This window comes from Crotalus tigris, unplaced genomic scaffold (assembly GCF_016545835.1).
Source record: "Crotalus tigris isolate CLP2741 ecotype Arizona unplaced genomic scaffold, ASM1654583v1 scf7180000017559.9942113025:1136094, whole genome shotgun sequence".
NCBI lineage: Eukaryota > Metazoa > Chordata > Lepidosauria > Squamata > Viperidae > Crotalus > Crotalus tigris.
The window spans coordinates 141,999-154,742 of NW_024096473.1; the positions used below are offsets into that span (position 1 = coordinate 141,999).

Genomic DNA, 12,744 nt, shown 5'->3' on the forward strand with positions numbered 1-12,744 from the left:
GCGGCCCCTAGAGATAGGAAAATTGAAGAGGCGACCGTTCTCTCTGAGTGGTTATTTATTTAGAGTACGACAATTAATGTCATAGGAGCGTAGGAGAAGTTAATCCGTTCTCATCTCAAGTGCAAATGATGCTCTCCACGTATAAGTGCAAAGACCTCAACTTTCTGGAGAAATTACCGTGCTAGGCAGGATGGAAGGGAAGGCAAAGACAACATGCAGCAAGAAGCAGGGGTCTTTCAAATTTGATGACGTGCGCAGGCTGGCTGAGGAATTCTGGGAGTTGAAGTCCACACGTCATCAAAGGGCCAAGTTTGAAGACCCCCCTGCTCTAATAAATAACCACTCAGAGGAATGGTCGCCTCTTCAATTGTCCTATCTCTAGGGGCCGCCATCTCCCGGGTGACGCCGACGCCGGTTGACGGACCGGCGGCCGAGTGCGCATGCGCTCTTCGCCTCCCCCTCTTAGTCGCTGAGGCGAAAAGATGTAGGGAGCGGGCGAGGCGGCGGGGATGACGGGGAGCAGCGGGGCCGAGCGCGGAGCTTCTTCGGCCGCTGCGCTGGCTGAGGAATCCCCCATTTAGATTATTCTAACTTTATTTTGAGTCAAGTTGAATGAAAGCTGCAGTTATGACAGAGCATTGCAGCTAAATCATTGTTGTGACTTTGGGTACATTTAGACAATACATTTTACTTGTTTCAAAGAAGCTGCAATTAGCTGCTAGTAAAAAAAATTGTTAGTGATGGTATTTTTTCTTCTCATAGGACTTTTAGTTTTCAGGTTCTCCACACGTACACTAAGCATCTCATTTTATATAGGCCAGGGGTAGGCCACCTTGGCTCTTTTAGGACTCGTGGACTTCAACTCCCAGAATTCCTGAGCCAGCATGGCTCAGCTTAGAAACCTCCCTTTCCCCTCAGCATGACTGGCTCAGGAATTCTGGGAGTTGAAGTCCATGAGTCATAAAAGAGCCAAGGTGGCCTATCCCTGCTCTAAACTAATAAAGTCTGCATTAATTAACATTAATTATGCTTTCCTATGTTCTTTTAGGTCAGGGGTAGGCAACTTTGGCTCTTTTATGACTCGTGGACTTCAACTCCCAGAATTCCCGAGCCAGCCATGCTGAGCATGAGTGCTTAGAGAGCCAATCAGGTGCCATCTTGTTTTGCCAATGAGCCAATCAGATCACAGTAGGATTCGGTTATTGATTTCCTGTATTGAAGCTGAGAGGAGGACATTTGTCAGTGTGTTATGTGATCGCTATCAAGTCAGTTGGGGGTTTTTGTGTCCTTTCATTGAGTGAGCTTGTAAAACGTAATAAAATTAAAGTCATGGCGCAAAGAGTTGACTGGTCGCCCAGAAAGTGATGTAAAATAGTATTATTAAGTGAACAAGGCTACAGTTATAAAGAAATGGGAAGAAAAATGGGTGGAAACTTAACCAAAGGTGGCATTTCTACTGTACACTTTCCCCAAAAGGCTTCCACAATTTTGGCCACTACTGTATGTTGCAACAGAGAGTCTTTTTCTTGGACCGAAGCTTCTCCTGTGATCTGAAGCCCCTCTGGGGTCCTCCTTTACGACGGCGGTGCTTGGCTGGCGCCAAGTCGCGAAAGGACCCAGACAATATCAGCCAGCATGTAGTTGTGCCAGATAGACCAGTTGTATCAAGAGGACCGCGTGTGACGACTCCCCCCCCCCCAATGCTTTCCCAGATACCTCTCCAGATGACAGCTCGGAAGAGGATGAACCAGTTCCAGGCATGTCAGGAGGGGAATTGGTCAATGGCTCCGAGCAGCCAGCTGGGAGGGATTTGGCCGAAGCACAGCTGCAGCAGGACAGCCCTGAGGCTTCAGATGGGGAAGGCACGCGGCTGCAGCCAGTCAGCAAGGAGGAAGAGGAACTGCCTTCTGCAGCTGATCCAAGAACAGGTAGAGCAGAGAAAAGGCAGGAGCAGAGAAGGCCAGCCAGATTACTTGTGAGGAGGCAGCCTCACCCTTCTTGATGGGCTGCACCAGAAGTTGGCTATTTAGCACAGCAAACAGATGGGGACAATACTGGGAACTATGTGTGTTCTTGCCTTGAACTTTGGACTGTGTGTCTCTTCAGCTGTTTCCTTTGCCTGTGGATTTGCCTGGTCTTGGGAACTTGCTTTGGCCTACTGGATTGGCCTCGCCTTTGCCTTGAGGACTAGTGTTGGCTTCGTTTGACCTCCAACTGCTTGTCTTTTTGCAGAATGCAGTAATAGTGGCCTTGTCATCAAAAGAGATGAAAGGGAACTACTTGTGAGTAACTGAGCCACATGCAGAAACTGCTTCAGGGTAACCCAGCCTGCCTCTTTGAACTTACAACGGCAGTGAAAAAAATGACCAAAGATCAGTGGCAACATCGTCACGATCACGTGATCAAAATTGGAGGGCTGGGCGACTGGCATGTATTTACACGTCCCAGGGTCAAATGGAGAAAGCAGAGTCAAATGGGGGGAAGCCAGATTCACTTAAGAATTGAATAATAAGAATAATAATAAGAGCCGAGGTGGCGCAGCAGTTAGGGTGCAGTACTGCAGGCCACTTTAGCTGACTGTGTTCAGCAGGTCAGCGGTTCAAATCTCACTGGCTCAAGGTTGACTCAGCCTTCCATCCTCCCGGGGTAGGTAAAATGAGGACCCAGATTGTTGGGGGCAATGTAAATATATATATATATATACATTGCTTACTGGTGTACACCGCTTAGAGAGTGCTTGCGCTTAAAGCGGTATATAAATCTCATAAATAAATAAATAAATAAATAAGTGTAATTCATATGACAACTGTGGCAAAAAGAGTCATAAAATGGCACGCCGCTCAATTAACAATTATCTTGCTGAGCCATGGAAATGTCAGTCTCAGTTGCCGTCGTTAAGTCGAGGACCATCTGTCGCGTTTAAAAAAAAGGCACAAAATATAAAAAGCTGAAAGCAGGTTGTGTAAACATGTAAACCTGAAGAAAATTCCACAGAAGAACTGCTACAATATGAAATAATTGAGCCACAAGAATTTGATCGTAGGGAACTTGAACAGTCTTTGATTTGGAATGTAATTGAAGCTCTGAAATGTATCTAGGCCAAACCCATTTTTTTTTTTTTTTTTTGTTGGCATAACACACTATAAATGCCTATGTAATCTCTCTGGCAATGTCTCATTTAGTCTCAGCTGAAGTTAGCCACAATCCTGGAATGTTTTGGAATAACATAAAGATAATAATCTGACTCATTTTTAATCAGCTCATCAACCTCTCTTTCATTGTAGCTTTTTTGAGGAAGTGATCCATCAAGTGACAATACAATCCCAGTTTGGAAAGATATGCAGGATTATTTTCTATGGTACATAAAATTTCCTAACAAGACACCGGGTACTCCGTGTTGGAAAGTTCTTGAAAAATATACTCCGTAACCTATTTCCAAACGTAAGACAATAATTAAAATAAGGCTTCGGTTTAAAGAGAAACGTATGCAAAAGCTCTCTGAAAAACTACAGGTTGTCCTGGATTTACAACAGCTCATTTAGTGACTGCGGAAAGTTACAATGGCACTGAAAAAGTGACTTACGGCCATTTTTCACACTTATGACCGTTGCCGCCTCCCCACAGTCATGGGATCAAAATGGAGATGTTTGGCAACTGACTCACATTTATGATGGTCACATGGTCCCCTTTTGCGACCGTCGGACAAAGAAAGTCAACGGTGGAAGTCAGATTCACTTAACTACTGTGTTACCCACTTACCAAGGGCACTGATTCGCTTGGCAACGGTGACGAGAAAAGTCGTAAAGTGGGGCCAAACTGAACTGAACAAACGTCTCCCTTAGCAACAAAAAAAATTGGGCTCAATAATGGTCGTTAAGCCGAGGACTTCCTGTATAGGCATCAGAGGTACAGCGCTGTTCAAATAAGAAGTACACTTGCTATTTCCTTCACGTTTGGTTTGTTGTACCATGTCAAAACAAACGAACAAACAAAGCAAACAATTAAAAAAAAGAGCATTTGGAACAAAACAAGACCGGCTCTTGCATCTTGCAAAAGGACACAAGAGGAAATTGCAGATCTGCGGCTACAGGCCACACAACAACAAAAGTTCCTTTCATGCTTCTAGAGCAATGGTTCTCAACCTTTGGGTCGGGACCCCATTTGGGGTCGAACGACCATTTCACGGGGGTCGCCAAACAACGCAGTCCGCCATTTTCCCCCCCTTTTCCTTAGCTGTGCTACTCCCTTTTATTCTATTGGCTTTTGAAAGCCAATAGAATAGACTCTCTTGAATAGAGTCTAATTCTATTGGCTTTCAAAAGCCAATAGGAATTGTCCAGGCTGTCTCTGCCCTGCTGAGCCCGCCAAAAGTCCCATTCTGCAAACGGTGCTGCACCAGTTGAGTAGTCCTCGACTTACGACCGGTTGAGTAGTCCTCGACTTACGACCGGTTGGGGGTCGCGGCATTAAAAAGATTGAGAACCACTGTTCTAGAGCAAGGGTCTTCAAACCTGGCCCTTTTATGACTTGTGGACTTCAACTCCCAGAATTCCTCAACCAGCCTCCATTTTGTTTGTTAGATTTAAGACAGGGGTCTTCAAACTTGGCCCTTTCATGACTGGTGGACTTCAACTCCCAGAATTCCTCAGCCAGGCACGCTGCCTGAGGAATTCTGGGAGTTGAAGTCCACAAGTCATAAAAGGGCCAAGTTTGAAGACCCCCCTGCTCCAGAACAATCAAAACAATTGCCTTTCTTTTCTGATTTCTGTACCTCACACATGCTTCCTATTTGTAATGTGTTCCATTGCCGATACATAAGAGACGTGTACATAAACTGCATTACTCATATTTTTTTTTTTTTTTGAAAGTGCACAATATTGGTCCTTTAAAAAACGTCTTTTAGACAAATAGATTTCAGGTCAGTCTCTTTGCCTTGCGAAGATACACGGTACCTTGCGTGTTTATATGCTTTCATAATTGGATGTGAAATTCCCAGTCTACAGAAGAGACAATTTATTTCACGCCTAGAGTTTGACAGTCACCACACAAGCCCCAGCTCTTCCAAGGCACAATGGCGCAACCTGAAACAGCAAAAGAATAAAAAATAATAATAATCAAAGACAAAATGATCCGTAAGATTTCACAAATGTTTTGGAAAAGATGAGAAGCAAGACCGTCCTTGTTCAATGAAAGCCCAATTCGAATCTAGAACTCACCTAGGCTCAACCTTTCAAACTTTCATCTGGCATCAAACCTCAGTTCCCGAAATTGTTAAATTGGATCAGGGTTAATCATTACAATCATGATCACTACCATCTATCGAATGTATACGATTTTCAAATTCACAGCAACTCTACAGAAATGTTTTTCTTAATACAACATGTTTTTTTTCCTCTCCTCTTATTAAATCTATCCTGCTAGGCTAGACTAAAATCCTTGATAAATTTACATTCGATTTCTGAGTCAGATTAACATAGTCCAGAATTTACACAGTCGGAATAATAACAGGAAATATTTCAAATTTAAATTACAGCTGGCTCTTGTGTGGAAACCATTTTTTGCCTTCTATTAATACCATGTCCTTTCTCATACATTTGAAAAAAAAAAAAAAACAAGCAGGAAGCTTGATCCCACAGTTAAAGAAAATATTTATGATCAAAGACCCCAAAAAATCTAGAACCAGGTACAGTAACAGGACACCACAAATTTTAAAAAGAAGCAAAGATAATTAAAAATAAGATTCTTAAATTAAAAGGAGCAAAAGGCCAAGTTCAAACTCTGCCCACTCCCTTCCAGCACTGATGACGTTACCAATAATAATAATAATAATAATAATAATAATAATAATAATAAAGTTGGAAGGGACCTTGGAGGTCATCGAGTCCAACCCCCTGCTCAGGCAGGAAACCCTAGACCATTTCAGACAAATGACTATCCAGTCTCTTCTTAAAAACTTCCAGTGTTGGAGCATTCACCGCTTCTGGAGGCAGGTGGTTCCACTGGTTAATTGTTCTAACTGTCAGGAAGTTTCTCCTTAGTTCCAAGTTGCTTCTCTCTTTGGTTAGTTTCCATCGGTTGCTTCTCGTCCTGCCCTCTGGCGCTTTGGAAAATAGCTTGACTCCCTCTTCTTTGTGGGCAGCCCCTGAGATATTGGAAGACTGCTATCATGTCCCCCCTCATCCTTCTCTTCATTAAACTAGACATACCCAATTCCAGCAACCGTTCCTTATATGTTTTAGCTTCCAGTCCCCTGATCATCTTTGTTGCTCTTCTCTGTGCTCTTTCTAGAGTCTCAGCATCATTTTTACATTGTGGTGACCAAAACTGGATGCAGGATTCCAAGTGTGGCCTTACCAAGGCCTTGTAAAGTGGTATTAACACTTCACGCGATCTGGATTCTATCCCTCTGTTCATGCAGCCCAGCACTGTGTTGGCTTTTTTGACAGCTGCAGCACACGGCTGTCTCCTATTTAAGCGATTGTCCATTAGGACTCCGAGATCCCTCTCACAGTTACTACTATTGAGCAAGGTACCCCCTATACTATACCTGTACATTTGGTTTTTCTTGCCTAAATGTTAATGAAATGTCTGCAAGGAAAGAACCAGGCTCAAACAGTACCAAGGACCCCACAATCTCAGATGTGCTAGTCCAGTGGTTCTCAACCTGTGGGTTGGGACCCCATTTGGGGTCGAATGACCATTTCACGGGGGTCGCCAAACAACACAGTCCACCACTTTTTCCCCTTTTCCTTAGCTGTGCTCCTCCCTTTTATTCTATTGGCTTTTGAAAGCCAATAGAAGAGATTCTCTTCAATAGAGTCTAATTCTATTGGCTTTCAAAAGCCAATAGGAATTGTCCAGGCTGTCTCTGCCCTGCTGAGCCCGCCAAAAGCCCCATTCTGCAAACGGTGCTGCGCCAGTTGAGTAGTCCTCGACTTATGACCAGTTGAGTAGTCTTCGACGTACGACCGGTTGGGGGTCGCGGCATTAAAAAGGTTGAGAACCACTGTGCTAGTCAGCCCTCTTAACCTGAACATTACCTGTGTCCACTCATTTATCTGAGGGTCATATGATTCTACTGTATTAAGGTAGGCTTGTCCATCATATCCTCCAACAGCATACAGCTTATCTCCAAGAAGGCAGACTCCCACCGCATCCCTACTGATGCTCATTGACGCCACAGCAGTCCACATATCTGTTTTGGGATCGTATCTGATTAAAAAAAAAAAAATAAGTTTCCATTTTATTTCACCGAAGAACCGCCACGAAAATAGGTGTACGTGTTTGCACATTATTCCCCCGGAACCCGTTTTGATTTTCTGCGAACGGTAAGGTCTTGAAACCCCATTGGTTTCCCTGGGAAGTTTTTTTTTTGGTACTAAAACTCTTGTTGTCCGTGTGTAACCTTTAAATAAGGTGAAAATGGTGACTCGTAAGGCAAAAACGTTTGAACCAAGGTATCTCAAATGGCCTAACTTACGGAACGTGTCCAATATGCAGGAATCTTCTGGAATTGAAATTGGGTGAATTTTATAAAATTATTCTATTGCATAAAAATTACTATAAAATGTTTCATGACATAACGCAAAATATCCTAAAGCAGCGGTTCTCAACCTGTGGGTCGGGACCCCATTTGGGGTGGAACGACCATTTCACGGGGGTTGCCAAACAACGCAGTCCGCCATTTTTTCCCCCCTTTTCCTTAGCTGTGCTACTCCCTTTTATTCTATTGGCTTTTGAAAGCCAATCGAATAGACTCTCTTGAATAGAGTCTCATTCTATTGGCTTTCAAAAGCCAATAGGAATTGTCCAGGCTGTCTCTGCCCTGCTGAGCCTGCCAAAAGTCCCATTCTGCAAACGGTGCTGCACCAGTTGAGTAGTCCTCGACTTACGACCGGTTGAGTAGTCCTCGACTTACAACCGGTTGGGGGTCACGGCATTAAAAAGGTTGAGAACCACTGTCCTAAAGCATTTCGTGTGGTCAGTTCCTAAGGTTTACCTCTGCTATAAATTTTAATGTAGGTTATTTTCAAGGCAGATAAATCTTTGAGTACAAGTAGTTTAATGACATAGCACCATGGTGGCGAACCTATGGTACGCATGCCACAGGTGGCACGCAGAGTCCTCTCTGTGGGCACGCGCACCGTCGCCCCAGGCCTAGGCCTTCAGTTGGGTTTTATAAAACCTTTTCGCTTTAGGCCTCTGCTGTGTGCAAAAAAAAAAAAAAAAAGTTCAATCAATCAATCAATTTCAACTTCTCGTGGGAAAAAAAAATCTCGCAAAATTGGAATTGATTGATTGAACTTTTTAATCCCACCCAGTCTGCCGTTACCACCAAAGCCACACCCACCCAATGGGCCGCGCCCATCCAATGGGACACACCCACCCGGCACCTGACAATACATAAGTGGGTTTTGGGTTGCAGTTTGGACACTCGGTCTCTAAAAGGTTCGTCCTCACTGACATAGCACATTTAATGACATAACACAAAATATCCTAAAGCATTTCGTGTGGTCGATTCCTGAGGTTTCCCTCTGCTATAAATTTTAAATGTGGGTTATTTTCAAGGCAGATAAATTTTTGAGTACAAGAAGTTTAATGATGTAGCACATTTAATGACCTAACACAAAATACCCTAAAGCATTTCGTGTGGTCGATTCTTGAGGTTTACCTCTGCTATAAATTTTAAATGTGGGTTGTTTTCAAGGCAGATAAATCTTTGAGTACAAATAGTTCCTCAATTTACAACAGTTCATTTAGTGACCGTTTGAAATTACAACGGCACTGAACTTATGACTGTTTTTCACACTCAACGACCGTTCAGCATCCCTGCGGTCACATCATAAATATTCAGAGGCTTGACCGCTGATTCATATTTAGGACGGTTGCAGGGTCCTATGATTTAGATAAGGATAAAAATAAGGAAAACACACCTAGACCCTTCACCGAGAGTACGACACAACTCAGTGGTTAAAACAACAACTGTTAAGTTCACCCTCATCACGACTGTGTCAGGCCTTCAAGTTTAAGCGAAGTGAACCATTGATTGGGGCAGTACCTTTCTACACAATCGGACAGCCTCGATGTCAGATTAGAAGCGGGTGCATCGTGACCCCCGATAGCATACAGGAAGCCGTTCCAGGTCGTTACTCCCACGCCCCCTCTTCGTTTTGACATTTGAGCGCAGAGCGTCCACTTGTTAGTGTGCGGGTCGAAACATTCGACGGACTTCAAACATGAGCTTCCGTCTCGGCCGCCTATCGCGTAGAGCCTGCAAATGTAGACAGACATGTTAAGAGAGGTAATGTTGGGTTTGCAACAGCGGTGAATATTTTTAGCTTGGGTGTAGGATGAAGGTGTGAAGGTTCGTTCTCCCAGGGTGTGGGTTGGTTTCCGAACGTTTCGTCACCAGGCTGGGTAACATCTTCAGCGGACTTGAGGGGAGGTCAATGTTCTTCTGTTGATAAGGGGTTCAGGTGTGGGTGTGTCAAGAGAGGGTCTTGTGATGGGTCAGGTGTAGTTGTGTCAAGTGAGGTCTTTGATGGGTGTTGTGATAGTCAGGTGTGGGTGTGTCAAGGGAGGGTCTTTGATGGGTCTTGTGATGGGTCAGGTCTGGGTGTGTCAAATGTGGGTCTTGTGATGGATCAGGTGTGGGTGTGTCAAGTGAGTTCTTTGATGGATCTTGTGATGGGTCAGGTGTGGGTGTGTCAAGTGTGGGTCTTGTGAAGGGTCAGGTATGGGTGTGTCAAGTAAGGTCTTTGATGGGTCAGGTGTGGATGTGTCAAGTGAGGTCTTTGATGGGTCTTGTGAGGTGTCAGGTGTGGGTGTGTCAAGTGTGGGTCTTGTGATGGGTCAGGTGTGGGTGTGTCAAGTGAGGTCTTTGATGGGTTAGGTGTGGGTGTGTCAAGTAAGGTCTTTGATGGGTCTTGTGAGTGGTCAGGTGCGGGTGTGTCAAGTGTGGGTCTTGTGATGGGTCAGGTGTGGGTGTGTCAAGTGTGGGTCTTGTGATGGGTCAGGTGTGGGTGTGTCAAGTGAGGTCTTTGATGGGTCTTGTGATGGGTCTACCAGAAAGCCTTACACTTTTGGTTCTCTGTACTTACTTTCCACTTAGTACTGCTACGCCCACTGTGCTCCTTGGAGTTGACATGCTAGCCACAAAGTTCCACTGCCGGGCCTGCGGATCCCACCTTTCTACCGTATTCAAGTAGCTCCAGCCATCGTGTCCTCCCACAGCATACATAGGGCCTTCCAAGACCGCCACTCCTTCGAAAGAAAGCAAACATCACAAATTGCACAGTGCTGGGCTTCTCCCACTCTTTTTTTTTAATAAATATTTTATTAGATTTTATAGGGTAGGGAAAGGATAAGGTAAATACGGATATGGGAAAGGGTAGGAATAAGGAATTAAGGATAGGGTAGGATTGGAGTTAGGGGAAGGTACAATAGTGGGATAACCCCCAACAATAATCTCATGCTTTAACAAGCAAACTACCGTCCAGATATACATACTGAATAAACATAGTTTATATAATACTAAACAGTTATAATAGAGTTAACTATAATCATCTAATAAAGAATTAATAAGTAAATACAATTCCTTTAAGTAAATAACCTTAAATAATAAAATATAAACTAATTCTAACTGTCTCCACTAGTATTTAAAGTCACTAATAGTAACGCTATTATTAACCTAGAGGATAGAGCTTAGTGAAAAAACCTAAAACCATATATTCTATTAAATTTCAAGCTCTTTTCTCATTCTGTCGTATTTCTAACCATTGATAAAAAATTTTCCCAGGTTTTAAAATAAATTGAATCTTCTTTCTCTTTCATCTCCAAGGTTAATCTATCCATTTCTGCACATTCTAAAATTTTGGTAATTATAATCTGATCAGATGGTAGATTTTCATTTTTCCAGAATTGGGCAAATACTATTCTTGCGGCCATTAAAACATGTAGTATTAAATAATCATTCTCTTTATTATAATTAGGTCCTAATATTGGCTTCTCCCACTCTTGAAGCAAACCCAGATCTCATTATTTTCATAGAAGGTTTCAGAATAACATAAAATCCCTCAGGCCTGCAAGGAATATCGTGTCCACAACTTAGCTCTCAAGCGGGATATAAATAACATGCAAAATCAAATAATTTTGGCATTCATAATGTTGACTATGACTTGAAACACTTGACAGCAGTAGCACTTAAGACATATACCACCCCACAGTGTTTTACAGCCCTCTCTAAGCGGTTTAACAGAGTCAGCCTATTGTCCCCGACAATCTGGGTCTTTTCATTTTACCGGCCTCGGAAGGACGGAAGGCTGAGTCAACCTTGGGCCGGTCAGAATCGAACTCCTGGCAGTGGGCAGAGTTAATCTGCAATATTGCATTCTGCGCCACCTCCTGTTAAAGTTAATAATTTAAGACTAAGATATTTGAAAGAAAGAGAAATTAGCCAAAGATAGTTGGATGTGAGCAGATTCTTACTACAAGTGGGAAAGTTTGCTCCTCCCAGTACAAATGTATGGGCTCTAAATTTAGAACCCTCAATAGAACTAAAATTATTTCATAGTTTTAAAGTTAATATCCCCCCACACGACAACAAATCACAAATAAAAAAACTAGAATCACTTACTTGAGTTAATCTGGTAAAAGCTCAACGCATAATAACCCTTTTTTAAAAAATGTAAATATTTATACATACCAAGCCCATGCCGATGAGTTGACATGGGTGGCATCACGCTCCAAGTTTTTGTTTTGGGATTGTAACACTCCACAGTGTTCAACGTTTTTAGTCCGTCTCTACCTCCGACGACATATAATTTATCGTCTAACACGGCCACTCCAAACTGTAATCTTCTCCCATTCATATTTGCAACAGGAGTCCACATATTGGTACGGAGGTCATATTTTTCAATGCTCGTTGCTCCTTAATAATAGTAGAATATACATTAAAAAAAAAAGAATACGTGGAATGATAATCGCAGTTCTATGAAAATGAAACAGGTAGGACTCCATGTAGAAGGTTAGTGATAGTCTTACTAGTTCAGGGGTAGGCAACCATGGCTCTTTGATGACTCGTGGACTTCAACTCCCAGAATTCCTGAGCCAGCATGGCTCAGCATGGAAACCTCTCCCTTTCCCCTCAGCGTGGCTGGCTCAGAAATTCTGGGAGTTGAAGTCCAGTTGCCATTTCTGATTTGACTGGATCTGTTGGTCAGCTGCCCTGGATCAAGCGAAAGAGGTGCCGCCCTCCCGCGATCAAGTGGGGGTCCCCTCCTTGCTCGTCACGGCTACAGGGCGACTTTTGACCCTTTCCAGGGTCCCCCAGCGGGATGAATTTGGACGTGGAAGGCGGAACTCACCTTCCTGCGTCCGCCGATGTCGCGATGGCAAACAGGAAGTCAATGATGGAGTAGTTTTTAATCGTTATTATAAACCGATACCTTTAGTTGCATCCATGCCTCCGACTGCAAACAGGACACCAACGGTAGATTTCCTAGGCTTTGTACGAGGGCTTTGCAACATGGGCCTTCTCTCTGGCAACAGATGGTACTTCATTGCTTCCATGATGAGTTTTTGACAGTCAATGTCATCTCTGAAGAGTAGGTTGTTTTCCATGTCCGCTAAAAACTAGGTGAAAGGGGAGATAAAATGTGCTGAATTGCTAAACGATAAGAGTGGATCAGGAATAAGCCAGCACAAAATGCAAATTAATTAGCACTGTGGATGTCATCTAATCCA

General features: G+C 43.4%; 1 protein-coding gene across 3 annotated transcripts in view; it reads right to left on the minus strand.

Annotated features, from left to right (window-relative positions):
• Window positions 1-4,830: 4,830 nt before the first annotated feature.
• Window positions 4,831-12,744, minus strand: part of KLHL5 (kelch like family member 5) — a 29,534-nt gene continuing 21,620 nt past the window's right edge. For all 3 annotated transcript variants that reach the window (XM_039347412.1, XM_039347401.1, XM_039347392.1), the window contains 6 exons: window positions 12,447-12,633; window positions 11,705-11,929; window positions 10,101-10,263; window positions 9,059-9,271; window positions 7,041-7,212; window positions 4,831-5,081 (listed from right to left, as the gene is read on the minus strand). In XM_039347412.1, coding sequence (XP_039203346.1) covers window positions 5,025-5,081; window positions 7,041-7,212; window positions 9,059-9,271; window positions 10,101-10,263; window positions 11,705-11,929; window positions 12,447-12,633 — 1,017 coding nt within the window. In that variant the 3' untranslated portion in view covers window positions 4,831-5,024. The remainder of the gene's footprint in view (window positions 5,082-7,040; window positions 7,213-9,058; window positions 9,272-10,100; window positions 10,264-11,704; window positions 11,930-12,446; window positions 12,634-12,744) is intronic.